The sequence below is a fragment of the Colletotrichum karsti genome (genome assembly GCF_011947395.1).
Source record: "Colletotrichum karsti strain CkLH20 chromosome Unknown Scaffold45, whole genome shotgun sequence".
Classification (NCBI taxonomy): Eukaryota; Fungi; Ascomycota; class Sordariomycetes; order Glomerellales; family Glomerellaceae; genus Colletotrichum; species Colletotrichum karsti.
Window position 1 is genome coordinate 71830 of NW_024065945.1, and position 27665 is coordinate 99494.

The 27665-nt window shown below is 53.5% G+C and overlaps 10 protein-coding genes across 10 annotated transcripts; 3 read left to right on the plus strand and 7 right to left on the minus strand.

The window, feature by feature from the left end:
* Positions 1 to 5063: 5063 nt before the first annotated feature.
* On the minus strand, positions 5064 to 6254 carry CkaCkLH20_11033 (uncharacterized protein; the record flags this gene model as incomplete). Its single annotated transcript, XM_038893747.1, has 4 exons — positions 5064 to 5387; positions 5448 to 5824; positions 5881 to 6065; positions 6115 to 6254. The coding sequence occupies 4 exons, from the start codon at positions 6252 to 6254 to the stop codon at positions 5064 to 5066; spliced, it is 1026 nt and encodes a 341-aa protein (XP_038740847.1).
* Positions 6255 to 7432: 1178 nt separating this feature from the next.
* On the plus strand, positions 7433 to 8497 carry CkaCkLH20_11034 (kelch repeat-containing protein; the record flags this gene model as incomplete). The annotated part of the gene is made up of 1 exon (XM_038893748.1): positions 7433 to 8497. The coding sequence occupies one exon, from the start codon at positions 7433 to 7435 to the stop codon at positions 8495 to 8497; it is 1065 nt and encodes a 354-aa protein (XP_038740848.1).
* A 629-nt stretch (positions 8498 to 9126) lies between these two features.
* Positions 9127 to 10321, minus strand: CkaCkLH20_11035 (oxidoreductase family protein; the record flags this gene model as incomplete). The annotated part of the gene is made up of 2 exons (XM_038893749.1): positions 9127 to 9671; positions 9727 to 10321. 2 exons carry the CDS (start codon positions 10319 to 10321, stop codon positions 9127 to 9129), a joined length of 1140 nt encoding a protein of 379 aa, XP_038740849.1.
* Positions 10322 to 11195: 874 nt separating this feature from the next.
* On the minus strand, positions 11196 to 12457 carry CkaCkLH20_11036 (NmrA-like family protein; the record flags this gene model as incomplete). The annotated part of the gene is made up of 6 exons (XM_038893750.1): positions 11196 to 11488; positions 11544 to 11835; positions 11891 to 11972; positions 12028 to 12248; positions 12301 to 12371; positions 12424 to 12457. The coding sequence occupies 6 exons, from the start codon at positions 12455 to 12457 to the stop codon at positions 11196 to 11198; spliced, it is 993 nt and encodes a 330-aa protein (XP_038740850.1).
* A 431-nt stretch (positions 12458 to 12888) lies between these two features.
* Positions 12889 to 14980, plus strand: CkaCkLH20_11037 (uncharacterized protein; the record flags this gene model as incomplete). The annotated part of the gene is made up of 3 exons (XM_038893751.1): positions 12889 to 13326; positions 13374 to 14733; positions 14931 to 14980. The coding sequence occupies 3 exons, from the start codon at positions 12889 to 12891 to the stop codon at positions 14978 to 14980; spliced, it is 1848 nt and encodes a 615-aa protein (XP_038740851.1).
* A 302-nt stretch (positions 14981 to 15282) lies between these two features.
* Positions 15283 to 16017, minus strand: CkaCkLH20_11038 (had-superfamily subfamily variant 1; the record flags this gene model as incomplete). The annotated part of the gene is made up of 1 exon (XM_038893752.1): positions 15283 to 16017. The coding sequence occupies one exon, from the start codon at positions 16015 to 16017 to the stop codon at positions 15283 to 15285; it is 735 nt and encodes a 244-aa protein (XP_038740852.1).
* Positions 16018 to 16550: 533 nt separating this feature from the next.
* Positions 16551 to 18155, minus strand: CkaCkLH20_11039 (uncharacterized protein; the record flags this gene model as incomplete). The annotated part of the gene is made up of 1 exon (XM_038893753.1): positions 16551 to 18155. One exon carries the CDS (start codon positions 18153 to 18155, stop codon positions 16551 to 16553), a length of 1605 nt encoding a protein of 534 aa, XP_038740853.1.
* A 202-nt stretch (positions 18156 to 18357) lies between these two features.
* Positions 18358 to 19800, minus strand: CkaCkLH20_11040 (uncharacterized protein; the record flags this gene model as incomplete). The annotated part of the gene is made up of 1 exon (XM_038893754.1): positions 18358 to 19800. The coding sequence occupies one exon, from the start codon at positions 19798 to 19800 to the stop codon at positions 18358 to 18360; it is 1443 nt and encodes a 480-aa protein (XP_038740854.1).
* A 1296-nt stretch (positions 19801 to 21096) lies between these two features.
* CkaCkLH20_11041 (uncharacterized protein) lies at positions 21097 to 24954 on the plus strand (the record flags this gene model as incomplete). Its single annotated transcript, XM_038893755.1, has 1 exon — positions 21097 to 24954. The coding sequence occupies one exon, from the start codon at positions 21097 to 21099 to the stop codon at positions 24952 to 24954; it is 3858 nt and encodes a 1285-aa protein (XP_038740855.1).
* Positions 24955 to 25518: 564 nt separating this feature from the next.
* On the minus strand, positions 25519 to 26952 carry CkaCkLH20_11042 (uncharacterized protein; the record flags this gene model as incomplete). The annotated part of the gene is made up of 1 exon (XM_038893756.1): positions 25519 to 26952. The coding sequence occupies one exon, from the start codon at positions 26950 to 26952 to the stop codon at positions 25519 to 25521; it is 1434 nt and encodes a 477-aa protein (XP_038740856.1).
* Positions 26953 to 27665: the final 713 nt, after the last annotated feature.

The window sequence follows — 27665 nt, forward strand, 5'->3', positions numbered from 1 at the left end:
AACTGGACCACATGGCGATTCTTTCAATCTCTGGGCGGAGCGAATCTTCGCTTGACAATAGGTGCATATGAAGCATGCGTCCTATTCTCAGCGCCACGCCGATGAGAAGGTCCTCCCTTGCCTTTTCTCCAAAGGCTGAGTTCACTAGGGTCAAAATTGCGATGACCTGAAGCGTCTCCAGTCTAGGTTTCCCGAGAAAATCATTTCGTTCGAGAGATACAAGTGCCTGTCGATGCCAATGTTTCGCAAAGTCGACCAACATATCTCCATCGTATAAATGGGGATCAAATCCTGACTGGGCACCGATGATGTGCGGTTCGATGTAGTAAAATCCTATCTTGAACACATTCAGCAACAGTCGAGTATCTCCCACAATGGAGCATGTTCTTACCGACAATACGGCGAAGTAGACGGCGGCGAAGGGTGTGTTGAGAGCAAGACGCCTCTCTTCAGCCCCAAACTCGCCCCAAAACCGCTCATGGTCTGCCATAAATACGTCGGCCCTGAGAGCACAGTGAATCCATCCCAGATGAATCATGGCATATCGCACGACTATGGTACTCACATGACGTGACGGGAGTTGCAGACGAGTGCTTGGGTGCGATACCGTGCTTGACGCTTCCGGTGCCGTGGCAGCGGCAGCGAGACTGCCATCTCCTCCAAGCCCAAGATTAAGCTTTTCAAATGATGTTTCGAGACTATCATAGTCCACCTCCCTGGAGTGAGAGTTCTCTGGAGTAGGGTTTGGAGTTTGCACCGAAGCAGCGCGTCTTCTACAATCGGCAAGCTGCTCCTCTAACTTGGTGATGTGCGCGTGCAAGGCAGCTACTTCTGGGCTGACAGATGCAGCGAAACCAGAACCTAGCCCTCCACTTGCATAGCTTCTAGTGCAGACAGGTTTCGTTAGTATGCGTATTGGCAGATAATTATCTTACAAAGGCTTCGGGACTGCGGACTCACTGGCGTCCACCAGACGAAACTGGAACAGTAGGGGCTGGAAACTGCGCCTGAAGGCACGAAGAGCCGATGCCACGAGACATACATGGATGGCATGGCCGACCTCTGTCGCAGCGGACTTTACGACGGAAACATTCGTCGCAGGCTCGTTGCCGCAGGCGCTTCTGCATATCGTGCATTCCCAAGTAGTGCTGACAATCATGCAGCGTGGACTGGTGGTGCGGATTAGAGAGTCTCAACGAGTCACCGAGGGCCGAGGCCAGCTGCTAATCTCCATTGCCCTTACCGCAAATACCAAGGTTCCCCCCACCTTTCAAAATCTGATGTCGGATCGAGTGGGGGATTTCGGCGAAAGAGGGGGATCGCATTGCACCGGGACGCGGGATGGGTTCAGGTGAATGTGGAGTAAGTAATACGACATTAGGCCGGTTAAGACTGTCGGGTGGCCGGTGTTAAAAGTCGACAACAGACAAAGATGGTTTCTCTTTAGGGAGATATAACACTAGTAAGAAAGTATAAGAAGCCCATGTCCTGAATTTGGAAAGATAAACAATGTCGTTTAGTCTAGGTTGAATGCCCATCTACCCTCGCATCGTCAGACGCCCGCGTGTGCATGCGACTGATGTCTCCCATCAAACTTTCCAGATTCTCCAGCAATGGAGGAATCGATACTGGCCTAGAAGGGAAGTTGCCCGTGAAAACATCCAAAATCAAGGTTGAAATCATGCCGGGATCTTCGAGACTGCGCAAGCCGTCAACCCCATGTAAACAAGGCTTCCCTCGGCCCGTAGCAATGAAATGGTGAATCTCAGACGTCTCATCGCCATCGAGAACCACAGGATCAGAGCCGGAATTCTTGTTCTTGAACATGATGCTAAACATCCAAAGCACAAGGCAGGCATGATACACCGCAATCGCGTGAAACCCGCAAAGAAGTGTCGGAGGGTATGATCTTGCTGCCCGTATGACCTGGCCTGCATGCCAGATAGAAACGTACCGATCGGCACTTTGGCTCCATTCTCTAAGGCGTGGCACCGCCTGGTGAAGCTCTTCCTCTCCGTATCTCCCGGCGAAAGCTTGGATATCCTCGCATGAGACGTGAAGAGACATCATCAGGTAGTGATAGATGAGGTTTGCTTCTGGAGCCAGAGGATGGACCCAGCTTAAATTAGTTTGAACAGTTCGAATCCTTTGGATTAGATCCTGACGCTGAGCTTCTACCCATTCCCCTGGTGCCGGACTGGGTGCTGATGATGGCTCACCACGAGCAAACGCTCTGGTGTTCTGAAAAGAATGAATGTGTGTCCACAGACCGTACAGAATGGCGTTAGTGCTTAGTGCGATATCGATGGAATCAATGTGTGTTTCGAGATGTGAAGGGTGGTGCATCCCATCGATGAGCGACATATCGTCTTCCACATGAGGTTTCGACAGGTATCTCGTTCGCCATTCTAGCGGATTCCGGGCATCCCACAGGTCCCGGGAAGCAGGCAAGGAGAACGTTAGCTCTGCTGGGGATACGAGCGGGATTCTGTTGAATGCTATGGACCTTCTTATGTCGTTAAAGAAAACCTGCAGTACAAGCCTGACATCAATGTGTTAGCTGGGCTTCCAATCAAGTAGGTCTACATCTTTCATCTACCGCTTAAAGGACTGTTGCTTCACCCATGCAAGCCACTTTTCTCGGAGGCTATCGTCATCATCATCAAGTGTCGGGGCAGTGAGAGCGGTGTAATAATTCTTTCGGAGAACACCAGCTTGGCTTAACATCTGCGTTCCATGTCAGTTCAAAACGGATACTCGGAAATAGGTTGGTCTACCGTAGGAATTGTATTAGCATAGCGCTCCCCAACTTCCATTTTACGCTTGAAGCCACTCCAAAGCCCGACAATATTCCACAGAACATGTGCCTGAATGGTCTGCAGGTCTCTTGTCCGCTCATGGTCCCGATCCACTGCATCACAGCTTGCCAACCTGACGACGTCCTGAAGAACCAGCCCCATTTTCCACACATTTGGTGCAGCAAACAACGTGGAACCCGCGGCAACAACCCCCGCTAGCAGCTGACTGGAGACATGGTCTGCATCAAAGCTGGCGGTATGAATCCAGGTATCGACCAAGGTGTCTTGTCGCAAGAAGAAGGCCTGAAGTAGAATGTTGAGCAGATCGAATGAAGGAAATGATCGAACCTTGAAGTTAGTTTGCGAGAATTTCAGGACTAAAGACAACAGTTCGTCTCTTGTGCCTGAATCTGTCATCTTTGGCGTCGTCGGATACCAATGGGCAGTCCCTTCTGCCTCGGCCGTCAACATCAGCTGTCTTTGGCGGACAGGAACCCAAAGCCATGGAGATTTCTGAAAAGCTTGGTAACCTGATACGGGTATGTCTGGTAGAGTGTTGGTTGGGATAGCCTGGGATATTTCTCTGGGATGGCTACCCCCGAGACCACGCCTGACCCCTGCGCGATCTACTGCCATGTGGTGTATCGTCTGTCCATCAGAAAGACAGGCTATTGGTTCTGGGGGTTGGTCGTTTAAAACATCGTCTAATAAGAAATTTGCATCTTGGTAGAGCTGCAATAGGCCAGCAGGAAGCCTGTAGCTTTCCCAACTGGCTTCTAAATTCAGGCCCAGAGGCTCGTATGCGGTTACCGGAGCCGTTTGCTCTAGGAAACCTTCAGTCGCGGCGAGTTGCAAAGGGTCAAACTCCGTGTTCAGGTTCGTTGGTCCATGAAGCTGACCTCTGTTCAATGTGTCCAGCTGTGAAGAAGCTTCTTGTTGAGCAGTCGTGGACACATCGGGCTGTTCCGTCGGGACTGCGGCGGTAGTCGTAACGGCCTGCACGGTCGATGGCTTCTTGGACTTGCCCTCCCTGCATACAATGCCCCGAACCTGGCACCGGCGACAGGGTCTTTGATTGCTGCACTTGGTCTTTGACGAGATACAGGCCGCACAGGCTTGTAAGGCACGCTCAAGCTCGACATCGTGCCCATCGTCGGGGTTGTGATTGGCGAGATGGCGCGTGAGAAGGTCTCTGTGTAAGTAGTCAGTCATGTAAGAATACATTGACAAGTTCGGAGGCCGAAAATGGGCTAAAAGCTTACTTTCGGTTGAATCTGCGGCCGCATCGATGGCAGGCATGGGGGCGAGAGTTTTGGTCTGGAATATGTCGTGAGTGCCCCGTTTCCCCTGCTGCCGGAGACGAAATTCGCGGAGAGCGACTTACGCGTTGCTGTATGACGCTTCAGATGGTCTGAACGCTCGTATCTCTTGTGGCAGATACTGCACTCGTATCCCTGTTGTGGCCGAGAGGAGGATGCGTTGGCTGCATCACTCTCGGAGATGGGATCGTCATTTCCGCGGGGGATAGCCATGGGTGCCTTTGGCCCTCGGAACCAAGAAGTTACCAGAACTTACGCCGGTATGCGTTGAAATTGCTTTTCTGACAATGCTCGGAGTTGATCAGGTGTCGTAGAGATGGAAGCTGGAGTTGGCGGGAAGAACTTTGTTTCGCCCGACCAACCAGCGAACCTTCGGACCGAGTGGGGGTGGGGCATGTTCCGTCCTCGGGAAATCGGGTCCGGGCCGGGTCGGCGTTGCTGAAGACATCTGTGGTTTTTCCTCCTCGGATCACTAGAGGGAATGTTGCACCAAGCCCAAAGTAACTTTTACCACAAGACGATTTCGATATGCACCAGACCCAATATTTCCGTTCCGTAACGTCGACTAGAAAACTTGCAGAGCGCTATGTTCGGTGCGGGTCTCGTGAATTCCGTGGGGGATAATAGACCCATGTTGCTCGTGCTAGGGACGACACGTTCGGGTAACACTACCATGTGAGATTCGCAGAGAGTTTGGAGAAGTTGACTGTTGTGCTCCATTTTGAGGACGTCAGATTGCTCCGTCAACCACTGGAGGCGCAGTTTCTCCCCAAGATTTATTAAGCTATGTACAGTATGTTGCGAACAACAAATTTCCCAACTTCACTCCGCCTGCTTCCCATGTGTTCAAGTCTGGAAACTCGATTAAAAGCCTTCCATGTCCAATTCTTTTGCCCGATGCAACAAACTCATACGAAAGATGCAGTCGTGGAAGAGCCTAGTACCTCTAGACGTAGATGGCGCAGCTGATGGGACCGCGGACATCCATGAGATCCGCAATGGTGACATTCGGCAGCAGACCAGAAGTCCAAAGATTGTGGGCCATGGTAGTTACATTGCCGCCATTCTCGCCGTTGTAGTCCAGGAGATCGGCACCGGGGTAGTCAAGGTTGGACATCTGCAGGAACGCGTCGGAAGCCACGACGGGACCTCCGATGTCGTTCAGGCGGGCAGTAAGGTTGACGGACTGCCAGTTCCACCAGAGGCGATCGAGGTTGGTGTGGTGGAGGAAGAACAACGGGTCACCTGGGCTGGAAACGACGTCGAGCATCTGTGGTTCCGCCAATAATTAGTTTGCATTCGTGAGATGGGCCAGGGTTGGTGAACTTACGGTGCCGCCGACTCCCATGTGGCCGGCAAGATGGGGTGCAGTGCCCCAACAGTTCCAGGAGTCCTCGTAGGTGTCGAACTCCATGCATTCGTTGACGTAGGTTGAGTTGGCCTGGTAGAAGCTGTCTTGGTCCAGGTCGCGAGTGAGGCAGAAGTTGGCGTCGCTGCTGGTCTGGTTCAGATGCATTGTCAAGTTGACGAAGGGACCGTCAGCAACACAGCCGTCCTTGCCATTCTTGAAGCTTCCGAAGCCGGTCTCGGCATCGAAAACCGTGGACTGGTTCAAGAATCCGGCTTCAGCGTCCTCCAGCTCGTTCCAGTACGGCTGGCCGCCTTCGTAACCACACTCGGTCTGCAGGTAAACCTCGTGAACACGCACTGCGAGCAACTAGTCAGTTTTCTGATTGCCCGGACGAGCAAACGCAATTACTTACTGTAGAGCCTGTGCCAAGGCAAGAAAGGCCCGTCGTTGTGAATGACATTGGCCTGGTAGATATGAGCGTACATCATGTCGTCCCAGAGATTCTGAGATCCAGCGACGCCAAGCTTTGGCGCTTTGCCCATTAGGCAGACCTCGGCGTCGATGTAAGCCTTTTTCTCGACGTCAGTCATGGCGGCCCTGGGCATCGCGTTAGCATGGCTCGCTGCAGAACTCCGGACCGGCGTACCAAGACTTCCTCTGGTTCAGCGTGGTACATTCCGGGAAGTCCTTGACGGCTCCGATGGAAGTTCCGTTCGAGGAAGGCAGCGCAGCGGAAAAGACCGTGGCAGCCAGAGAGGCGTAAACAAGAAGCTTGGCAGAAGACATGGCGGTGATTTGCAACGAGAGGCAGCGAACACGAATAACGAGCGTGGTGTGGTGAGAAAGAGAGACGACATTCTTTCGGGAGTTGATCAAGTCCTTTATATGCTTCGTATGCTCAGTGTACTCAAACTGTTTCTTCGGACGTGCTCGGATTTTACCTCACATCCACTTCAGTGAAGACTTTTTCTTTGCCCTCATAACGATATACCATGTCCTTCATGATCCATCTGCTGACGACTCAGACTTCCAATGCCGAGAAGACTGGCCATCCCGACTAGTATCGCCGAGACTACATTCCGTTTTCGGATATCGTTGGGTTGGATTCTAAGCCCTCCGACGCCATGGATGTGAGGGGCAAGGACGCGGGCATATTTCCTGAAATGAAAATGTCAATACGTAAGCTTTCCCATCACTTGTTCACTTTCTTGAATTCCCCTACCGTAGCTCCTCCGTTAAGCTCTAACGGCAATCCCGAAAGCGAGTTTGATTAAAGTAGGACTCCTCATCAATGCCTCTTCCGCCTCTCATCGTGACTCGAGTCCATATTTGCTTGCATGAGGTGCCATCCGTCAAATTTGAAGAGACTCTGCGGCGGGTGTCAAAAATTCGCCAGCGAGCCCGAACAAGATTAACCGCAACCATCATGATCACACATGGAGTCATTGCGTTTCGCTCTTCTCAAGCCCTCAGTCTTGGTGAATCCCCAAATTCAAGGCAATCTTCGACCAGGTCACTGCAAGTACAGGGCTACAGAAGAATCATACACAATGGTTTTGACCTTTCTCAAGCAGAAACTGACCCTTGATGTCGGATGACGGCGGTAATCAAGTTACGACAGTGATATCTCCTTTCGTGGTACACTTGCTAGCCAAGATTGATCAGCGGCCTTTGATCCGGTAATTTTAGTGCCTGTAGATGCCTGTCCTTGTATGGCAGGTGGCTCAACGGTCCTGCAGGGTTATGCTTCTCAGATCATATCATTCCTCTGCTGGTTCCAGTGTTTCGAGCAATACATAAGCTCTCGTCGACGGCTGTTCGAATTCAATTACGACAACGCAGAAAAGTCTTCTTGTTTCCGACTTCCCACAAAGAGGACACAGAAGAAAGCACTTTGACTTTTGTTCTTCTCCAACCTACACTCGTTTTTGTATTCTTATCCGCAAAAGAATTCTCTCGACATCATGTATCGGCAAATCGTGGCTTTAGCCGTATTCTGCGCGGCGAAACTTGCGGCCACCGCTCCTACTTGCGAGCCCGGGCAATGGGTCAATCTAGCTTCGATCCCTTCCCCGCGACAGGAGCATGGTACTACCGCCATCGGTAACACTACCATTGCCATTCTCGGTGGAATCACCCCAAGCGGTAACGGCACCGATACCACCGACCTTTTCCAGCTCTACGACATCGCGACGGACACCTGGCGTACAGCATCGCCGGCGCCTGTGAAGATCAACCACCCCAACATTGCTGCCGTCAACAACAAGGTCTATCTGCTCGGTGGCCTCGTCGTGGGTCCCGTCGTGGAGGGCTTGACAATGAACTGGGTCGCCACCAAGTCTTCCTATGTCTACGATGTTTCTGCGGACTCTTGGACCGAGGCTGCCCCAATGCCCAACGGAACCGAGAGGGGAAGCTCTGTCGTTGGAGTTTACGACGACTTGATCATCCTCGCCGGAGGCATGACGGTGCTCATGACAGGCTACCAGGACGCCGTCGACAGCGTAATCGCCTACAACACCACCTCGGACAGTTGGCAGAGACTGCCGATGGCGGCCGCGGAGCTGCCGGAGAGCCGACAGCACTCCTCCGGCACGGTGGTGGACGACACTTTCTACGTTGTGGGCGGAAGACGCTACGGCCAGCTCAACCACCGGGATACAGTCTTCTCTCTTGACTTGAGAAACATGACATCAGGATGGCAGACTAGCCCCGGACACATGCCCACTGCGCGAGGGGGTTTGAATGGTGGTGCTGTGGGATCCAAGTTCTATGTCTTCGGCGGCGAGGGCAACGTGAACTCTGTCACCGGTGTCTTTAATCAGTCGGAGGTTTACAATGTTGAAACGCAGCAATGGGCCGAGCTTGAGCTGATGCCAACTCCTCGTCATGGAACCCAAGCTGCCGCGGTTGGTGGTCGGGTCTACATTCCGGGAGGAGGCCTTCAGCAAGATGGCAAGGCAGTCACTGTGAATGGAACCACGACCTCTCAGAACCCTACAGCTCACTTTGACGCTTACTGCGCCTAGAAAGCTCAGGGTTTCGTAACTTCGATGTTCTCCAACAACACCCACTTGCGGTGTTCTTGAGACAGCGCCGGGTACTTAGACAGAAGAGGACAGGTTTGGTGCCACATTCAAGGGTCATATTTTGATTAAATGATGTTCGGCGCTGAAGCAGAGCGTGTGTCAAGAAAGAGGTAGCTCAAGAAGCTATTTGCTCGCGTTGTATGCTGTTAGTTAAAACATAGAAATTGAAATCCGATCATTCTCAACAGCTCTTACGCACAGTTTGCCTCAAACCTAATTCATTACAGATAACGAGAAATTACGTGACGAACAAACATGGATCATAGAATGAGCGCAGGCGCGGAGGAAGAGCCCGCGACCTCAATGAGACGTTGCCATCCGGCGATAGGATCGGCTTAGTGGGGCCGAAACGCGCCCCCCACGGATGATTGCGGGTCTAGAATTCTCCTCCCCCTCGGAAAACGAGTACCCTCCCCCGCTCGCTCCGTTGCTTCACTTATGATGAGACGTGAGACGAAGACGGCTCCTGGAGCTTTGATCGACGATGCCAATTTCAATTTCTGTATTATACTCAGCACGAGTTGGCTTGGTTTGCATAGGGCTTCCTTCCAGCTTCACTACCCGCGTTCCTAGCCAGAGAGCGGGAAGATCTTCTCAAGCTGCTCGTGCCGTTTAACAGCATCCTCAAACGTCGCTAAATGCTCCTGCTCCCCTTTCGCAAAAGCCTCAAAGACGGCGCCAATGCTTCTTGCTGGCCCGGGTAGCTCGGCCTCCCAATCGTTCCAATCCCAAGCAACCTCCTCAACCTCGTCCTTCTCGAAGTTATGCACCTCGATACGGACGCTCTTGGTATCGGCAAACGCCTGCAATGCTGTACCGTTGCTAGAAGTGACTCGGATCTCTCCCTTTTCGCCGTTGATGGTCCAGACCAAAGGCGCCTCGCCCTTGAAAGCCTGACCCTTACGGTAGCGGACGAGCAGAGTCGCGCCTTCGGCCACAGCACCCGAAGCGGGGAGCGTGCCAGTCGTGATGATCAGGTCCGGAGTGTCAGACTTGACCGTCTCAATGACCTTCTGAGTCTTGGGATCCTTGATTTGAACATTGGGACGTTGGATTTGGGTACGGCTTTGCAAGTCAGTTGCGTCGCCCAAGACATGCTGAATCTGGTCGAACACTGCAGGAATTGTTATCAAATGTGTCTCTTTTCATGGTCTGGGGAGAAACCTTACGATGGGCAAATCCAATAGTCAAGACATTTCCGCCGACAGACTTGTCCGTGAAGTACTTCAAGCTGGCGGGGATCACACCCCGATCGTTCAAACCTCCTCCGGCCTTGACTTCGCTGCTCAAAACCTTGCCGATCCGCCCCTCGCGCAACAACTCGCTGATCTTGAGATACAGCGGTACTGTTCGTCCTTGGATGCCCACAATAGTCTTCCCACCGGCCTTCTTAGCGGCTTCGGCCAGCGATCTCGCGTGCCGCACATCCTGTGCGAGCGGCCATTCCACGTACACGTCCTTACCGGCTTTCACACTCGGAAGAGCCGTGTCGTGGTGCAAGTCGACTCGCACCGAGACGATGACAAGGTCCACATCGGGATCGTTGGCAAGGTCCTCGGCGTTGCCGTATGCCTTGGTCTCGGCGGGCAGATTGTATTCCTTGATTGCGCGCTTTGCTGACTCAACGGATGTGTTGAGCAGTGCGGTAATCTGGTACTTGGCGCGACCGAGGGGAGAGAGGAAGTATGGGAGGTGGGCGTTGACGGCCCATCCTGATCCGGAGTTGGAGGACAGACCGATAATACCGACGCGAATTGGTGCCATTGTGAAAGGAGTAAGTGTTATGTAGATGGATGTGTTTGGTTCATGTTGGTGGCCTGATATTGATCAGTGAGACTATCGATGTCTTATTTATACTCGTTGACTTGGAAAGGCTGCTGTATGGCGAAAGGGTAGGCGATCGATGATGTGATGTGTTGGATTTGTAATAAGCCACGCGGGATGTTGCGGGGTTGAAATCGGGCGCTCAGATGCCTGCATTCAGTGTAACTTACTTACATTGCAAGAAGGCAAAACGACGACCTAAATGTTTTAGTAAGCCGCCTTGTCCCAGAGTCTAATTGGTTTGAGGCATGTAAGCTTACATGTCATGTTTTCGATTGCCGAACTAGCGAATAGTGTTACACGTTATGTTGCGAGCACATGTGGATGTCTAGCGCGTATCTGTCTACGCTGTATTTGTAAGACAATTGCAGTAGAAATGGAAGATGTGTCCCAGAACAGTTTGACGTCCGAAATCTTCAGAAGGCATTGAGCGTCTGTTTGGTCTAAAGGCCCAGGTAATGTTGCCGTGGAAATGAGGGTATCACAATGGCGCTACAACTGGATACCTAGCTTACAGGTTTGAGGCACACTTTTCCTGTAGTTCACGCGAAATAATCGTAAGATGGGAGGGATCTCATAGGAACAGAAAAGAATACAGGATTTCAAGCTAAGCTGAACAGTGTTCATGGTTTCTATTGTCAATTCGAGCGTAAGTGAGGGAAACTTGGTCTAGTAAAATCGTGAAACAATGGATCATAGACATCTACGTAGAAAGAAATCTTCCCAGATTAATAGACACCACAGCTCGGAATTCAATGTAAATCTACCAACTAACACATGTGGACTGAAACACAATCTGCAGACGACATAATATCTAATAATCATCGAAAACACTCTTCGCACCCGCGTCAATGGCAGACCAGGCCTTGCTCAGAAACTCCTCGGGTTGAGTGAACTCGTACTCAGGCAGAAGTTTGTTCCACTCGTCGGTGGTGCTGAAATTCCCATTTTCAAATCCAAGCAGGATGCCAGAAAGCAAGACGGGAGCAAGAGCTTCGGCTGCTTCCGGAGACATCGACTGATGGGTTATCTTGGGCATCCAGGACGCGTTCACAGTGCCAGCCAGAAGGTCGCTCTTCTTGAGCTTCTCCACAGCGAAAGGTCCACCTGAATATGGGATTAGCGGTTAAAAAGCATGGGGAGCGCAAGTGACAAGACGAACCGCGAATCTTCTCTCCCAGTGCAATGAGCTGTCTTATGGTGGCCTCGGAGCCCTTGATGCCGCTTATCAGAGGCCACTCCCCCTCGTACTCCACAGCCAGCGCGATAACCTTGGCGGTATCCTGCGCAGTTGTGAGGGTGATGGGTACGTCTTCCGCGCTGTCAATTACCAAGACACGGCGGTTGTAGAAGTCGATGGGTGTCTCGAATAACTGGACATGCTTCGACGAGCTGAAAGGGAATGTCATGTAGTTCGTGAATAGACCCGGGTGAAACAGGGTGTACTCGAGAACCTGGGGAGCCCGTATCAGCAAAGAATTTGCTGGTGAGGACCGGGAAACCATGTACCTTCTTGTCTTTGTTCACCTCTGACAGGTAGTCGCGGGCGGCTTGCTTGAAAGTGTACCAGGGCATGTGCTCAAACTTGGATCTGGGATACCGCCATTATTAGAAAGTATAGGCTGACTGGTCCTCGAAAAGCTTACGCGGCCAATTCGCTGGGAGCGAAACGCTTGACTCCAGCTCGAATACAGGCATCGACCAAGTTCTTCTGGGTATCTCCGTGAGCGCCGCTGGATGGATCGCCGGCGACGAAGGAAAGCACTGTTTCCACGCCCTCGCCCTTGAAGATAGTCGTCAATTCTTCAACGGAGTAATTGGTTTTGACCCATTTGACACTGGAAGGAAGCTCAGTTGCAGGGACGTCCTGAAAAAGTCAGCATCTTCCCGTGAATTTTCTGTTTGACGTGATCACAAACCTTTCTAGATAGAAGCAGAATGTCGTGTTTGCCTCTGGCGACAAGAGCACTGAGGACCTCCTGACCTACGTCTAGAAATGGTCATTTAGTCAAGAATCATGAGAATAATATCGAAGGACTTACCACCAGAGCCTCCAGCAATTGCAATGTTGACCATTTTGGCTCAAGTGAAATTGATTTGAATAAGAGATGTAGTGATTTGATTTGTGCCCTAAGCTTGTAAGTCAGCTCGATGAAAATCCTTCTCGAAAGGATCTTGCAGTAGTTATATATGAGAATTGAAAACCATTTTTCGATTGCAACAATGATATCCCCGCCGGTCCTGCGGCTGCAAGTTCATCGCCATGATTTCCCGTGTGAAGAAGGGTACATGTTGGAGAGCCGGCGCCAAGACGCTTTCGGGATAATACCCATCAATTCCGCCGCCGATCCGACGGCGGAAGCACTGGGGCGCGGAGTAGTGGAGCACAAAGGGATGACAAATGCGATCTCACCTCCGTCAAATCGGCGGTCGACAGAAGATGGGCTGACTACGCTCATCCCACCTTCACCCTCATTCAATTCCACGCCAACTCGAAGCACTAGGGTATGATGGAGCAAACGATCACTTTGCTGCGAGAGCCACCATTGGCCGACACGGCCGCTCCAGCACAGAAACGCCGGAAGCTCCGCAAGGGCACCCAGAGCTGCTGGGAGTGCAAGCGGCGGAAGGCCCGATGTACTTTCTCCATTGACACCCCGGACACTTGTGATGGATGCAAGCGCCGCGGAAGCGACTGCGTCAGTCAGGAGACCACAGACGAACCACCGCCTCCTGCTGGAAGCAACAAACACATCGTGGACAGACTTGGCCATGTAGAGGCTCTAGTCGGACAATTAGTCAAGGCCGCACGTCAGACCGGCAGTCTTGACCTGCAAAGAACTCGTCCATGGGGTTCTAGAGAAGAACCAAGCTCGCCGGAGTCGCCAGTTGATCCATCTGGCAGTTGCGATCATCACTCCTCGCAATCGAGTTTAAGCGGATCAGTATGTCTCTCAGCATGCCTTGTCGTGATCTGACTGACCAATTCTAGGTTGATCTCCATCAACATTCTTCGGAGAAAGACACTTCACAAACTTCTGTTCCGTCCCAAGACGACGCCAAAAATCCAGAATCACATGATGATCTGTCTAAGGGGCTCCTCAAGGCATGGCCAAAACAAAAGGACTTGGACATTATCCTGGGGATACCAGTACAGACATCGCAGATCATTCGAGCCGTAACTTGCACTAGAGTGGACACAAACGGCTCGGAGCTCCCGTCACCAAAAGCCCTCCTTCAACTACCGCCGCCTGGGTCACATCCGACTCTGATCGCCAGAAAGCTTCTCGTACTCGCCACTTTTCTCCAAGGTATACCGGAGTCGCTCGCCCATCATTTGAACAATCTCAGCACTTCATACGAAGAGATCATGAGCCAAGCTGTGAAAACAGTCCACAAACTGGTAACGAGCAATGACGAATTGGTAACCTCGCTCGAGGGCATCGAGTGTATCTTGCTCGAGGCCTTGTACAAGAATTACGCGGGAGATCTGCGACAGTCTTGGCTTGCCGCCCGTCGCGCCATTACAATCGCGCAGATGCTGGGCATGGATCGGGGCGTGACCCCCTTGTCTCTGTCCGGCTCTACGATCGAACCCGAAGACATGTGGTTCCGGCTGGTTCAGTTCGACCGCTACATCGCTCTCATGCTGGGTCTGCCTCACACATCTGTTCGAGACAGCTTCGCCACCCCAGAGGTTCTCGAAAACCACACCGCCTTAGAACGCTTGCTGCGTCTTTGTTGCGTCGCCTGCGGCCGAATACTACAGAGGAGCTATGCCGACATGTACGATCCCGAAACTACCAAGGAGATAGACAAGTTACTCCAAGACGCTTCGACCGGTATGCCGGCTCAGTTCTGGGTGATCCCCACGATTCCGTCATCAAACGAAGTCAGCAAAATCCGTGAAACGCTACGTTTCAATTATCACTTTATGCATTATCATCTCCTCTTACAACTCCATCTACCATACCTGCTGCGACCGAGAAGCGAACAACAGTATGACTACAACAGGATGACCGCCGTGACGGCAAGTCGCGAGATGCTGTCGAGGTTCATGTCCTTTCGCACGTTACAAGCTGCGCGCTTTTACTGCCGAGGAATCGATTTGATCACTTTTCTAGCTTCAACGGCTTTATGCTTGGCGCATGTCTGTGATCGGAGTCAGACTAAGGCCGATGACAACGGGTTTCATTTCCTCGCGCACCAGCGGTTGAGCGATCGCGGCATTTTGGAGCAGGTTTTAGAGACTATGCAAAGTATTTCGCAGTCGAAGAACGATACCATCTCGAAGAGGGTTGTCGGGCTACTTCAGTATCTCCTGGTCATCGAGGAAGACGCGGCAGCAGGGAGTAAGTACAACGCCTATTTCGTCCCCGAGTCTCGCGGGGGCAGGGACGAGCTTGGTTATCTCGTCGAATTAGTCGATAATGGCCGAGCCTTGGAGATCTGTCTGCCGCACTTTTTTAATTTGCGGATTCAGCATGAAAATACCGAGGGAAAAATTCCAGCAATAGCGCCCTCAGCCGTAGTCGCTGACGAGAACCAGCCAAACAGCGGAGTCTCTCATCTAGATCAGGTCATGTCGGTAACCGGTGAGAACAACCAATCTCAGGAGTGCTTAGGTTCGAATGAGCACGATGCAGAAGCGCTCGTGCTCGGGCAAAATGCAAGTGGGAATGACTGGGCCTTGGAAAGTTTTGACTTCTCCTTTTTGGATAGTTTCATTGAGGGAGCGCTGGAAACAGACCCGGCACGAATGGTCTCAGCTTCATCAACTTCACGGGTATAATTATGAATAGGACAATAGCAAAGTTTTCGTTAGGACGCTTGGGTTCAAATTTGTCTTAATGGTTTACTTTAGTTCTGCGTGCCTTGGCGCGTCATTTTGTCAACATATTCTATAATAACATGCTCTCAATATCTCCCAGAGCACACAGGCGGGCGGGAAACTCATCAAACGAAGTCCTAGCCTGCTCATTGTAATGTATGCAAAGAATACCGGCCTTCTCCGCGGGTACCACGTCCCTGGCGGCGTTGTCCCCAACATAAACCATATCCGCAGCCGAGATACCAAGGTGGTCCAAAACCTTCGGAAACAGCCCTTCAGTCTTGGAAACTCCGAAGAAGTTCGTCGTGGCGAGAAGGTCAATGTGATCAGCGATGCCTAGGTGCTTGACCGTCCTCTCCTGCGCGTCCTGCGGTCCCTCTGTTATGACCGCCACCTTCTTGCCCGACTTCTTCAGCATCGACAGCAGACTCAACGCCCCATCCTTGAGTTTCAAGGATTCCGCCAAGGTTTTCTCATACGTATCAAGGAGTTGCTCGATGAAAGCAGCATCCAGAGGAAGGAAAAATCGCTCTAACAAGGTTGAAAATCGTTCCCGTCTATATTCAATCGATGTCTTGCCATCTGCAAACGCGCTCGACGTTTTCTCCCGGAGAATTGTGGAATATTCATCCTTCAAAGACTGGACTGGAGTTCCGTGACGTTGAGAAATGGATTGGATGACTTGGTTTGTTGCGGCGGATGAGGCGCGGCGGAACTCGTGTAGAGTGTCATCGAGGTCAAATCCGAACCATGACTTTCTGTTGAGCTCGGTTTGGAACTGCTGTAGTTTGGTGGGTTGCGCCATTTCTGAGAGATCGTGTTGGTGATGGTAATAAGAATAATGAATGGAGGCTTCTTGATCGTGAGTAGGGGTATGAGGCAAAATACGTTGCAGGATTACTCAGACCCAAAAGGCTGCGGGGGTCGCCGATGTCCGACAAGGTCTGCTGCTGCAACTTTGAATCAGCACCTGTAGAATCCACGGAATTACATCCATACAGCTAACAGCAACAGAAACTCGCTCGAAATCATCCCGCAAGAGTGGAAACGTCCACAACTGCTCCCAACAATGGCGTTTTCCCTCATTCTGCACTGAATTTTGACACCTGATTGTCAGCCCGTGATATGAATGAAAAGAATAGATCCCATGACCGCGTTCCATGAGTTGAGTATGGGCGAGAAGTACTCTCACAGAATGTCAAGTCCGATATGCGCAGGCAAGCCAAAGTCACCTGTGTCTCTCTGGAAATAACAATCGATTTGACGTGTCTATTCAACTCAAAAACATGGCAGCCCCTTTTTCTCACTCAACATGAGATGATCGATATACTCTCAATCTCATAGATAATACCACCAATACTTTTCACGCATCCTCGCATCTTGTTCCCGTTGCCGGCGCTCATCGATAGCCCTCATCGAGAAAACGATCCGCCTCAATTCCAGAACTTCCCCCAAAGAGAAAAACGGCAGCCCCGGTACCCAATCGACCTTGACGTATTCGTCCGAGTCCCACGCTCTGTAAGGCAGCCACCCACGAAACAGGTGAAGCATATCAAACCTGAGCTCGTCCCGCTCCTGGTCTTTGCCCTCAAAACTGAACCCAGTCAGCTTCATGTATTCTTCAAAGTCCCCCTCATCAAAGGCAGGTTGCGTGAGCATGATAAAGAACCCGTCGAGGAGGACATGGTCCAGAAGGTCAACAGATATCACTTTGGGGACACTGTTGATTGCTTGTTGCGCCACAAGAATGAACGCTTTCTTGACTTCCTCATCAACACCCCTCGCGTGTGGTATTTGTCGTCCATCGTGCTCCTTCTGTTTCCACAAGTCGAGTACTTTAGAGAGAATAGTCCCGTAGAGATGGTCTCGGTCATGCGGGCGGCAAAACGAGCCGTACCAGACCGGCGCGCCGGCCTGCAGCAAGTGAACCGCCGCTTCGGCGTTCTGTAACCTGAATGCCGTCGACACCGCCGCGCTGGAGACGAAATTGCACATCGGCCAGCGTCCGGGATCGGCGCCCAGCGAGAGGAGATGACAAACCATCGAACTGCCTGTAGAGGCCGCTGCGTAGTGAAAGAGTTCGTTCATGCCATCCCCGTTTGGATCTACGCCGAATTCTCGCACCAGGCGAGTGGCCATCAGTCTGTTTCCTGAAGCAGCAGCTGCGTGTAACGCTGTGATCTCATGTTCCGAGTCCCCGAAGTAACTTCCGATACCGCAGAGGGCGTACTGTGCGTGGCATGGCCTAGTCTCATATTCCCTGTACACATCATATATGTTCGTCAGGTTCGGATGGCTGGGATTGGGGATGCTTCTGCAGACTCTGCAGTCGGGCGAAGCACCCGCAGACAACAGTATCTCTGCGATGTGTGTTTTCTCCTGGCATATCGAATAGTGTAAAGGCGTCCAAATCATTCTATCCTTGTCGACCCACCGCCGGGGATCATACACGCCGCCCTTCTTCCATGGAAGAAGATCATCAACCCGATCATCACATCCGCAGTATAGTCTTCCTGGTGCCTCCATGTTGACGCCCTTCGTGAGCAGGAACGACACCACACCTTCGTGTCCGGCCATGATTGCGAAATGCAGTAGCGTTCCCCAACGAGCGAACGGCGAGGGTGCGAATGGAACGCCCATCCGAGCGACGTCGTCGTCCGTAAGCGGGACGCAATGGATGTAGTCGAGATCGGCGCCGTGGTCGGCGGCCAGCTTGAGAGAGGCGAGATTTCCGGCTCTCGCGGCGTTGACGGTCGGTCCGTGGTGGTTTTGTGCGACGGCGGCTTTGTAAAGGAAAGGATTGAATATTTGGTGGAACCTGCGGTTGACCAAGGCCGCATTGTGAAAGGCGAGGACGTCATTTTCGATGCCATCACCAATCATGTCGAGAAGCTCTGTGGGAAGGTCGCATATTGATGTGCGTTTAACATCGGATTGATTCATTTTGCAACTTGGGCGATGAAGAAATCGTGAAAGACAACGGCGAAGAGGTGGGATTCTGAACAGAGAACGAAGGAGTTGGTGACCGAGCTTCGGGAAAAGTACCGTTATCAAGTTCAGCTCTTTATGTATGTAATTTTCGTGGCGACATTAGGTTTTAGAAAGTTATTGTACAGCCATGGTTTCTCAGATCGTGACTGATACTTCATGTCGTGAGTGGAACGCCGTTGGCTATCTCCGATACCCATGCGCCCAAATCAGCAGCCAGGCCGTCAAACAGACTGCCATCAACAACGGATGTGTTCCAGCAGAGTGTGATGGTGACCTCGCCGCCAGCTACGCCGGCCACGTTGGCGCTGAACGCAGGACCCAGGAGCGAGGCGCTCTGCGAGAACACAGCACGCACCAACTTCCAATTCCCGTCATCCTCGCCGCCTCTGATGGCTCCCAAGTTGCTCAGTTCCCAGCTGTTGCCGCGTTCTCCTCCGTTCTTCTCTCGGAAGTACTCGTGGTAGTCGCCGACGTATTTCAGCATGGCCCCTGCGTCGTCGTGGGGAAGCGTGGCGAGTTTCTCCTCGAGGCTGGTCTTGACGCAGGCAGCGACCTCCCATATCGCGCTCTCGTAGTCTGGGCCTGATGAGTCGCGAAGCTTGGTGACGAGGGAACTCGGTATCGAGTGATCGGCTGAAGTCACGAGGACCAGCATATCCTTCTTTGCGTGGAGCTCGGCGCCGGCAGGAAGGTATCGCCGCAAGCTAACGGGAGAGCAGGGCTTGAACGCCGATGCCTCGGTTGCTGGAAGCCTTCGCGAGACGGACGCAGTGATGAGGGCATGAAGAAGCGACGTCAGCGTCAAAGAATGGCCTCGAGCGGCGGTTAGCAGCTTTGCTGCAATCAGTGAAGAAATCCGCAATATGCGGACGCTTGTGTGGCTCGACAGCGAGAGGTCAATTTGACGAGACGTCCATGGCACCACGGCAGGTTTGCTTTTCAACCAGGATGGACCGAAAGCGTCCCAAAGGGTCGCAAGAAAAAACGACCAGCTGATCCGGGTATTGATGAGCTCATTCTGCGGAGGTGGCAGAATTGGTGGATTCGGCAGTTCAAGAAGCTTTCCGTTGAAGCCTTGAATGTCCTTCACAGGGTTTCTGAGTGCCTCGAGAAGTCGAGTGTGAAAAATGGAGCCGCTGGTACCATCGCTGACGGCATGGTGGAAAGAGTAGACGACCTCAATCTCGGCTGGTGCATCTTTGCCGCTCGCAATCGGTATGACAGCAATCTTCCACGGTGGGCGCTGTTCAATGTCTGGCCAAAGCTGGCTGTGCTGGTATGACAGATGTCTGCCGAGAGTGGCGTCCACTTCATCCGGCTGGGATGGCCCAAACAACTGGGTTTGTTCCAAGAGATCAATGCGCGGAACGTGGACATAGCTGGTGTTTTGTTTGTCTTCGTCGATGATTCCGACGCGCATCAAAGGCTGCTCCGAAACGACTTGTGCGACCGCCCGCTGAAGAGCCGCTCGAAGATGTTCTTCATCGCCAGTTCCTGGTGGGACTGCGTAGCGACCTGTGATTGACACGCAGTGGTAGAGATTCAGAGAGTGCCGGGCCGTGGAGTACTTTTCCCTGTGGAAGTCAGAGGCGTTCATAGAGTTTAGCAACGGCTCGCAATGTCTCATACATGAAGCCGCATGGCCGGACCACGGTAGGTTGAGGCTTCATAGCTAGCTAAGAGTTCGTGATATGCGTAAGGTGATCCCAGGGACGTGGTAATTGGAATGGAGGCCAAAACGCAATTGGTCAATGCCCAAGTGCAAGGAAGGAAATAAAACGCGGATATTCCCCCATTTTATGGCGATTCACAGGAGATCCTGCACAAAGCAATTGTGCACGCCCATGTCTTCATGCAGGGGAGCCCTTGCCCGAAGAGGCATAGCTCATTGTTGTATCGTGATTTGATAAGAAATCTGGTTCAGGGGAAAATCCATCTGCTCTGACGCGCAATCCTCGCTTCGGATATGAGCTGCAATGAGCTGTGGAGGCCTCACCTCGCCAGCTGAAAGCCAGGATGTTGACATCGTACCCAGAGATCCTTCGGAGGTCCGGATGTTGCGGATGAAAGATAAGGCAACAGCCGTTGGAGAAACGGAGGAACAAAGAGGAAACGGCCCGTTCAATGTTTGTCAACGGCCTCAACCGTTTTCGAATCTGCACTCGGGGTCCAGACCCAGGAACGGCATCTGGGGACCCACTTAGTCCGGCACCTTCCGATTAGTCATCTCCGTGACTGTTCTTCCGCGCCGAGATTTAGGAGGGGCCGTGTGGGGTTTAGCTTAAGGAGGAAAGAGGTCCAGGGGACCCCGGTCGCTTCCCAGTGGGCGACGCGGTTCACCACTCTCGCTATCCCGTCCAAATATTATCCTTCTCCTTTGCGCGAACACCATTTCCCCTGATGACTGCGAATGGCTACAACTACGATGACCTTCACCGACGCATAGCCATCTTGCGACAAGATTTTTTCAGTTTGCGTCGCGTCAAAAAGTGACATGACGCGACCTGTTGCCTATTCGCATCGCAAAACCATGCAGCTTCCTGCAGCTTGACCCTGAACAAGACCGAAAACAAGACGAAAGTGGCCCGAAAGCCGTGTCGCCATGGATCACGACAAACCTACCCTCAATCGATTCGGAGTGCAATCAAACCGCCGTGCCTCCACCCATTTAACCATCAACCAAGAAGGACGAAAGCCGTTGTTCTCCAAACCGTCGCAAGAGACTCTCCAACCCAGAGACGCGGCGCAATCGGCGCCCGGCACGAACAGATATGGCTATTCCCCCACGACCGCGCGCCCATCTTCTCGCGCAGCAGGTCCCCCTCGACCCCCAAGCTCTGCTTCCGCACGACCACCTTCACGAGCAGGAGCTATTCCCAGACCCTCGAGCTCAATGTCCCAGACACCTTCGATGGGATCCAACCACTCGGCCGAAATCGCCTCCGGATCCAAGCTTCCCCGCCCTAAGTCCACGATCGGAGTATTCGGAAAAGGAAAGATACCGTCGGTTGCAGACGCATGGCAGCTGGCGGGAGAATCAAGCCCAGTAGACAGGGCGCGAAGAACTTCCCCTGCCGTTGACGCTTCTCCGAGCCCCGCTCCGCGCCTCCATGCCAACCGACACGCTTTGGATGATGCCAAGGGCCGTCATGCTTTGGGCAAGGATGCAGTCGACTACAGCCGCGCGCGACCTCTCTCACGCATTTCCAACGACTCCTTGCGCGACAATTACATGGCGCGCAACGGTGGAAGCCCCGCATCGCAACAGAGCTCCAGCTCCGGTAGCTTCACTCACCGTCTCAAGGAGTACGAACGCGAAATGGATCGATCACCTAGCGCAGGCCGCGACCCGGAAAGTCTCTTTAGCAAATCAAGGATAGGGCCTAACATTGCGGAGACAGGCCGTACGCTGGCGAGAAGAACAAGCAACAGCAGTCTCAATGGAAGTCAGGGTCTCGGCCGGAGGACGAGCAACAGCAGCTTGAACGGCAGCAGCCAAAGCTTGGGTCGAAAGACGAGTTACGGCAGTCTGAGCACTAGCCCTGGACAGAGAATGTTCGCCAAGAGCTCGGTTCCCGAAGGCTGGATTAAGCATCTCCTTGATCAGGACGAGAAGGGCATCAAGCGCCGGAGCATGTCGAGATCGGATTGGGAGACCGCCGCCGAGACACCGCTACCCTCTATCGAGGCAATGGAACCCACCCCTCCGACTTCTCGGCCGACATCTGCGAAGCCAGAGGCTCGATCCCCGGAGAAGAGCTTCGCCTGGGATATGGATGCAGATTTCACGGCTGGCGACTTGCAGATTTCGGATAGTCCGCGTATAAGAACGCGTGGCACGGCGTTTGACGAAGTTCCCAATCAGCGGCATTCCGGCGGCGGCGCCTTTGCGGAGGACCCCGAGTCAAGCCCTTTCCGAAGAGAGGCATCTGTTGCGCCAAACACACCTCGAACCATCCGGTCCAACACTAAGATTGACGAGATTCGCCGGCGCGAAGACTTGGCCAACGAGCAACTGGCAGAGCGACGAAGGAGCCAGTCAACCGCTAGGAATACCAGGTTGGAAGAGATCCGCGAAAGAGAAGCTGAGGCCGAAGAGGAGCTGGCCAAGACGAGGGCTCAGTCTCGCTCATACTACCCAACACCTGACGACTTGCCAATTCTAGACGAGGATGACGTGGCGCCGCCAGTGAGGGAACAACCCAGACCGAAGAATACCAAACTTGATCAGATAAGAGCGCGGGAAGCGGATTCTTTGTCGAAGAAGGCCATGGCCGAAAGCCGCTTGGAGGAAATTCGAGAACAGAACTCAATGTCCAGGGATTTGTCACCGGATGTTGAGCGCGGCAACGACAAAGAATCGACGCCCGCCCGCGAAAACGTCAGAGAGCCCTGGCAACCAGCACACGGCGACGAGGGCGAACGCATTGCCTACACACCTGTTACCATCTACAAAAAGGCACCATCGCCCCAGTTGAACGGGTCGCAGAAGGACTTCACGAAACGAGAATCGCCCGCGAGACCTCATTTGCAGCATACGCGAACAGATTCCCGCGACCTACTGCAACGACTTGCCAGGGCTACTAGCAGTAGTCCTGCGAGCAGTCCCGCCCCCGAGACCCAAAATCGACCCGCCGAAGTGAACGAGAAGGTTGAGGAGAAGATGGAGAAGGATACCCAGAAGCAACCCGCCCAGCCCGTCGAGAGAACCAAGACCGTCGAAGAGATACCTAAGCCAGCTGAGGAGACTTTCAAGCCCGTCGAGGAGAGGCCCAAACCACGCATCGAGGACAGAAGAAGGCCCAGTATTGAGGAGCGATTCAGACAACACAAGGAGGAGAGGCTCGCGATGCGCGAGGCAGAGGCCTCTGAGAAGACGTCTGAGAAGTCTGATGCTGAGAAACCGAGCGCAGAGAAGACGGCGGTGACGCGGCCTGCAAGCACTGTGCTGAACGCCAAGGAGCCAGAGAAGCAAACGGAAGAAGAAGCCAGTAAGCCGTACACCTTGCGCCGCAGAAGCGAAGATCAGCCCCGAAGTTCGGCACTCGATGAGAAAGTGAACAATACCAGGCGCAACCGCATAGACGCCTTGAAAGCTTTGGATCCCGCGCCCAAATCAGAGGATCCGAAGCCTAGCCCCACGGACGAGGCAAAGACAGCCTCGGAATCTGACAGACCGAAATCGGCTGGACTACGCCGAGAACGCCAGAATCGCTCGGGCGAGGCAGCCAAGGATGGGAGGAAGAGCGTTGCCATGTCGGATAGTGACCCGACTGAACGGATCGAGGGGGAGATCAACCTATTCGCGCCTACAGATGGACAATCCGAAAGAGGAACATCGAGAGCCACGTCAGTTGAACCCGAGTCCGATGAGGATAAGAGCCTCTTCGCCGACGAAACCCCTCGGCCGCTCAAGGTGGACCCGCTCTCCCTGCCAACGCCAAAAGTCACGGGCGCCTACGTAGACACGCCCGCAACGGTTCGCGTCGATAAGCTCCAGGAGAAAAGCATCAAGCCGGCCATCAAGTCGGAGGAAAAGTCAAAAAACGCCAGCGACAGTCAGCCACCCAGCAGGAGAAGCTCGCGGGCCTCATCGAGGCCTAGATCGATCTCGAAGGCCAGCGAGTCCGGATCCGAGAACAGCGACGACAAAGCGAGGAGCAAGCCGACCGCCGGAACGACCACAAGTTCCTCACTTCGCCGGCGAAGATCTATCCCTCGATTGCAGCGACCGTTGACCAACTCGGTCAAGCCGCCTACAGTGAAGGACGACCTGCTTGAGCTCCAGCGTGTTCACCAGATCGAGGACTCAACTCTGGACGATTTGGAGGACTTTTTTAAGATGCAAGAACTTCAGCTTCCCGCGCCTGAGATCGAGTCTATCATTGACGAAATGAATGTCAAGCGTGAGAAAATCGCGACCACGCCTGACTTGTCTCATGCCGAGCGGGATCACACACTTCAGCAGATCGACAGGATGAACAAAGCGCTTCAGGACGGCCTTCTCAACATCCGCAGTGCTAAGCAAGGCATCGAACGGTTGGAGGACAAGGTGTCTCATTCGGAGGCCAAGTACGGCGACATGAACTCTTCAGAAGAGTTGGAGGTTGAGGTGCTGCGACAACAGACCAAGAAGTCTCGTCGCCCATCCGAAACCTCCCACCAGACATCCGAACGCACGACCCAAGCTTCAGCCGAGAAGGTCAACGTCATTCAACTCCCCATCCCGCGGCTCATCCAGCGCAACCCCTTCCGCGTCACGTTCCTCGGCGTGCTCGTCATGCTCGCGTCGATCTGGTACGCCGCCGAATCCGCCATGTGCGAGCTCTACTGCCGCCCGACGACCTGCTCCACCACGCCCTGCGTCTGGTCGCCGACGGATCCCACCTGGGGCGTGGCTCTCCCCGTCAAACTCGACGAGTGGGCCACCAACGGACGCGGTCGCCGGGTCGCCCACCAGCTCTCCGAAGACGTCTCCGACCTCTGGGCCGACGCGCAGGACTACCTCAGCGGCACAGACATCAGGACCATCGACATCCGCAGCCTCGACTTTTACGGAAAGCGCCAGCTCCGCCGCCGGCTCCGCAAGAAGGGGCTCGCGAAGCGGCCTGCCGAGTCGGCCGAGGACAGGGTCAAGTGGGACGCGTGGCACAAGGCCCGGGTGGCCAGCGAGAGGGTGCACGACGCGAGGGAGATGGGGTACGACATCAGCGAGGAGGACGAGAGCATGGGGGGCGACGAGGCGTTGTGAGGAGGTAATGCATACTCACTCTCTGGCTACTGTACATCATTATACCTGTGTAAAATATCTACGCCAAGCTTGCTTACGGGGATTAGCACGCTGGATATGGCCTTGAGGAGCGGACGGCTCCGTTAGTAATTACATTATTGCAGTCACTTCATGGGTTTCTGGTGTGTTCTGCGCTAATCGGTGGCCACGACTTCGGCCGTATCTTTATTCGATCATATGGGAAAAATAAAGCTTGCTCCAGATGTGTGGCATGAGTGAAGCTGGTCCTGCTGTGACTGATGAATCGATGGAATCCAAGCTCTGCCAGAGATGCCAACTCGTCGCCAGCGCTCAACCGCTCACTAACCCGAGGATTACCTAACACCCCACGTCCATTATCCATCCGAAGCTTTCACCACGTGAAGTGGGCATTCTGAGCGTTGCCAGTGTTCCTCTGACTCGGCACTGACGTTCTGTTCCCCCGGCCATGAACCAAGTGACATCGGCTTGGGAACGTAGTGTCTCTCCCTCGTGAGAAAACTCCAACCATCTTCAAGAGGAATGGCTTTGTTGTTTTTGCTCCGCTCAGTACGTTGTTGAGCGATTTGTAGGCGAGAAACTCGTTGATGGTGAGCTCGTCGGTGAGGAACTCGTCGGCGAGAAGCTCTTCAGCGGGGAGCTCATCGGCGAAGAACTGATCGTTACGCATTTCGTTGGTGAGCAGCTCGTGAGGTCAACGCCAGCGATGTCAAGCCCCATGTCCATCGCAGTCAGACCATCACTGTTGAGGTGATGCAGATTCAGCCCCCGACTCAAGAGCAGCTGCAAGATGAGAGCCTGGTTCTGGTCGGAAAAGTCGATCCGGCCCCGTTCACCCCAGCCGAGCGCGTACGTGGTGTGCATCGCCATGTAATGAGCAGCCGTAGCACCCTTTTCGTCCGCGACGTTCGCATCCACACCCATCTCGGAGACGAGGAAGTCAACAACGTCAAAGTCTCGGTAAGCGCACGCCTGGTGCAGGGCGTGGGTCCTGCTCTTCGTCCCCGTGATCAGCGACGCGCCGGCGCCGACCAGTTTGCGGACGATGGCTGCTCTACAGCCCGTGTCGTCGTCCGTCACGATGGGCGTGTGCTCCTCCCAGTTCCACTTCGCGGGTCCGTACCGCCGCCGGGCGGTGTCTTTCGTGCAGGCTTTGAGGGCGAGGAAGAGAGGGCTCGCGCCCACGCCGAGGGTCTTCATGGCGTCGCCGGTGACGGTGATTCTGTCTTCTCCGCGCGGGTTGTCCGGGGAGACGGGCGCTTCCTGGTCCAGGTCGAATTCGACGAAGTTGTTCCCGGACTCGTAGTCCTCCTGCGTGTGAGACAACATGGCGTATTGGATGTGTGACTCGCCGAGGTTGCAGACCCCCCAACGCGCATCGGGCCCTTCCGCCTCTACTGCGATATTCGCCCGCGCATCGACGTCCGCGCCGTGCTCTAGCAGGTACCCCACCAGATCTTCGTGGCCGTAAAAGGCGGCCCAGTGCAGCGCCGTGAGTGTCGATCGCGTCGGCGACCTGCACATGTACTCGTAAGAGTCCTTGTCGACGAACCAGAACTCGAACACGGTGCGGTCGAGAGCGTTGATGTCGGCGCCGTAGCGCAGCGCCTTGGCCACGCCGCCCGCGCACCCCCTCTTCGAGGACAGGAGCAGGCATGACGAGTGGTGATGTCGTATGTCGTGGTGTATGATGGCCCGGTCAGCGACGGCGCGTATGCGTTTGCAAGTCGAGGCGAGACGTGTTGCCGCCCTCACGCCGTCGAAGAGGGGGTCGCATTCCTCCGGCTTTGGCGTGTAGCCCCAATCGAACGTCGCTTCCTGCTCGTACGAGTTCGTTTCGTCAGTCGTGAGCAGTTGATCAACAATGGCGAGAACGAGGTCGGTCGGCAGATTTTCCAGATAGGGAGACACTAGCCTCGTCTTGCAGACAGTGTGGATGAGGCGGTTGGCAGCGACGACCGTGTCGATTAATTCGTCCATTGGGATAAGTGTAAGAATTTGTACTCGCTCGTAAAAGCCTGTATTTGTGTGTTCACCGGACTTGTGGTGTCGTTCTTTTTCTTTCTTTCTGTAGCTGCCTTCGCCTTGTGAGGGAGATTGGAAAATTAGAAGGCGACGTTTCTTTCCCTTTGTTTTTCCTCGGTTTGTCTACACATGGCACCGGCTGACTGAGGCAATGGGACTATTTTATGATGTTGACTAGGCACCCTTTCGCCTCGCCACTTTGAATCTCCGATGAAGGGGCTTTCTTACTTTTTCCACTAGGTGTCCATATTTGCTCCTTTCTTTCCGACGACCATGGGAACATGAAATTCAGAGTCTGCTGAAGACGAAACTTGCCGGGCTTGATGAGCTGGAAATGACATAATGCAGGTATCTTACCTAATGCAGGCAAGTTGCCTCTGACCTTCCCACGAAGAAATTCGGCCTGACTGTATCTTAGGTACAGATACCTAAGAGACTGTACCTCTCATATGCCGCTGGGGCGACTCGGCCAAAGTCGACAGTTGAGTTTTCAAATTCTGGGGAGATTCTTCAAAACACAGGTGCCCTGCCAAGCGAGTTCTCTATAGTTTCCATGTTCCTCCATTGCTTGATTTGAACTTTCGCCATAGACTCATACAGCGGGCAAAGCCACAAATAAGCCACAATTCAAGGGTACTCTAGCTCGTACTAAATTTCGAATGGCTATG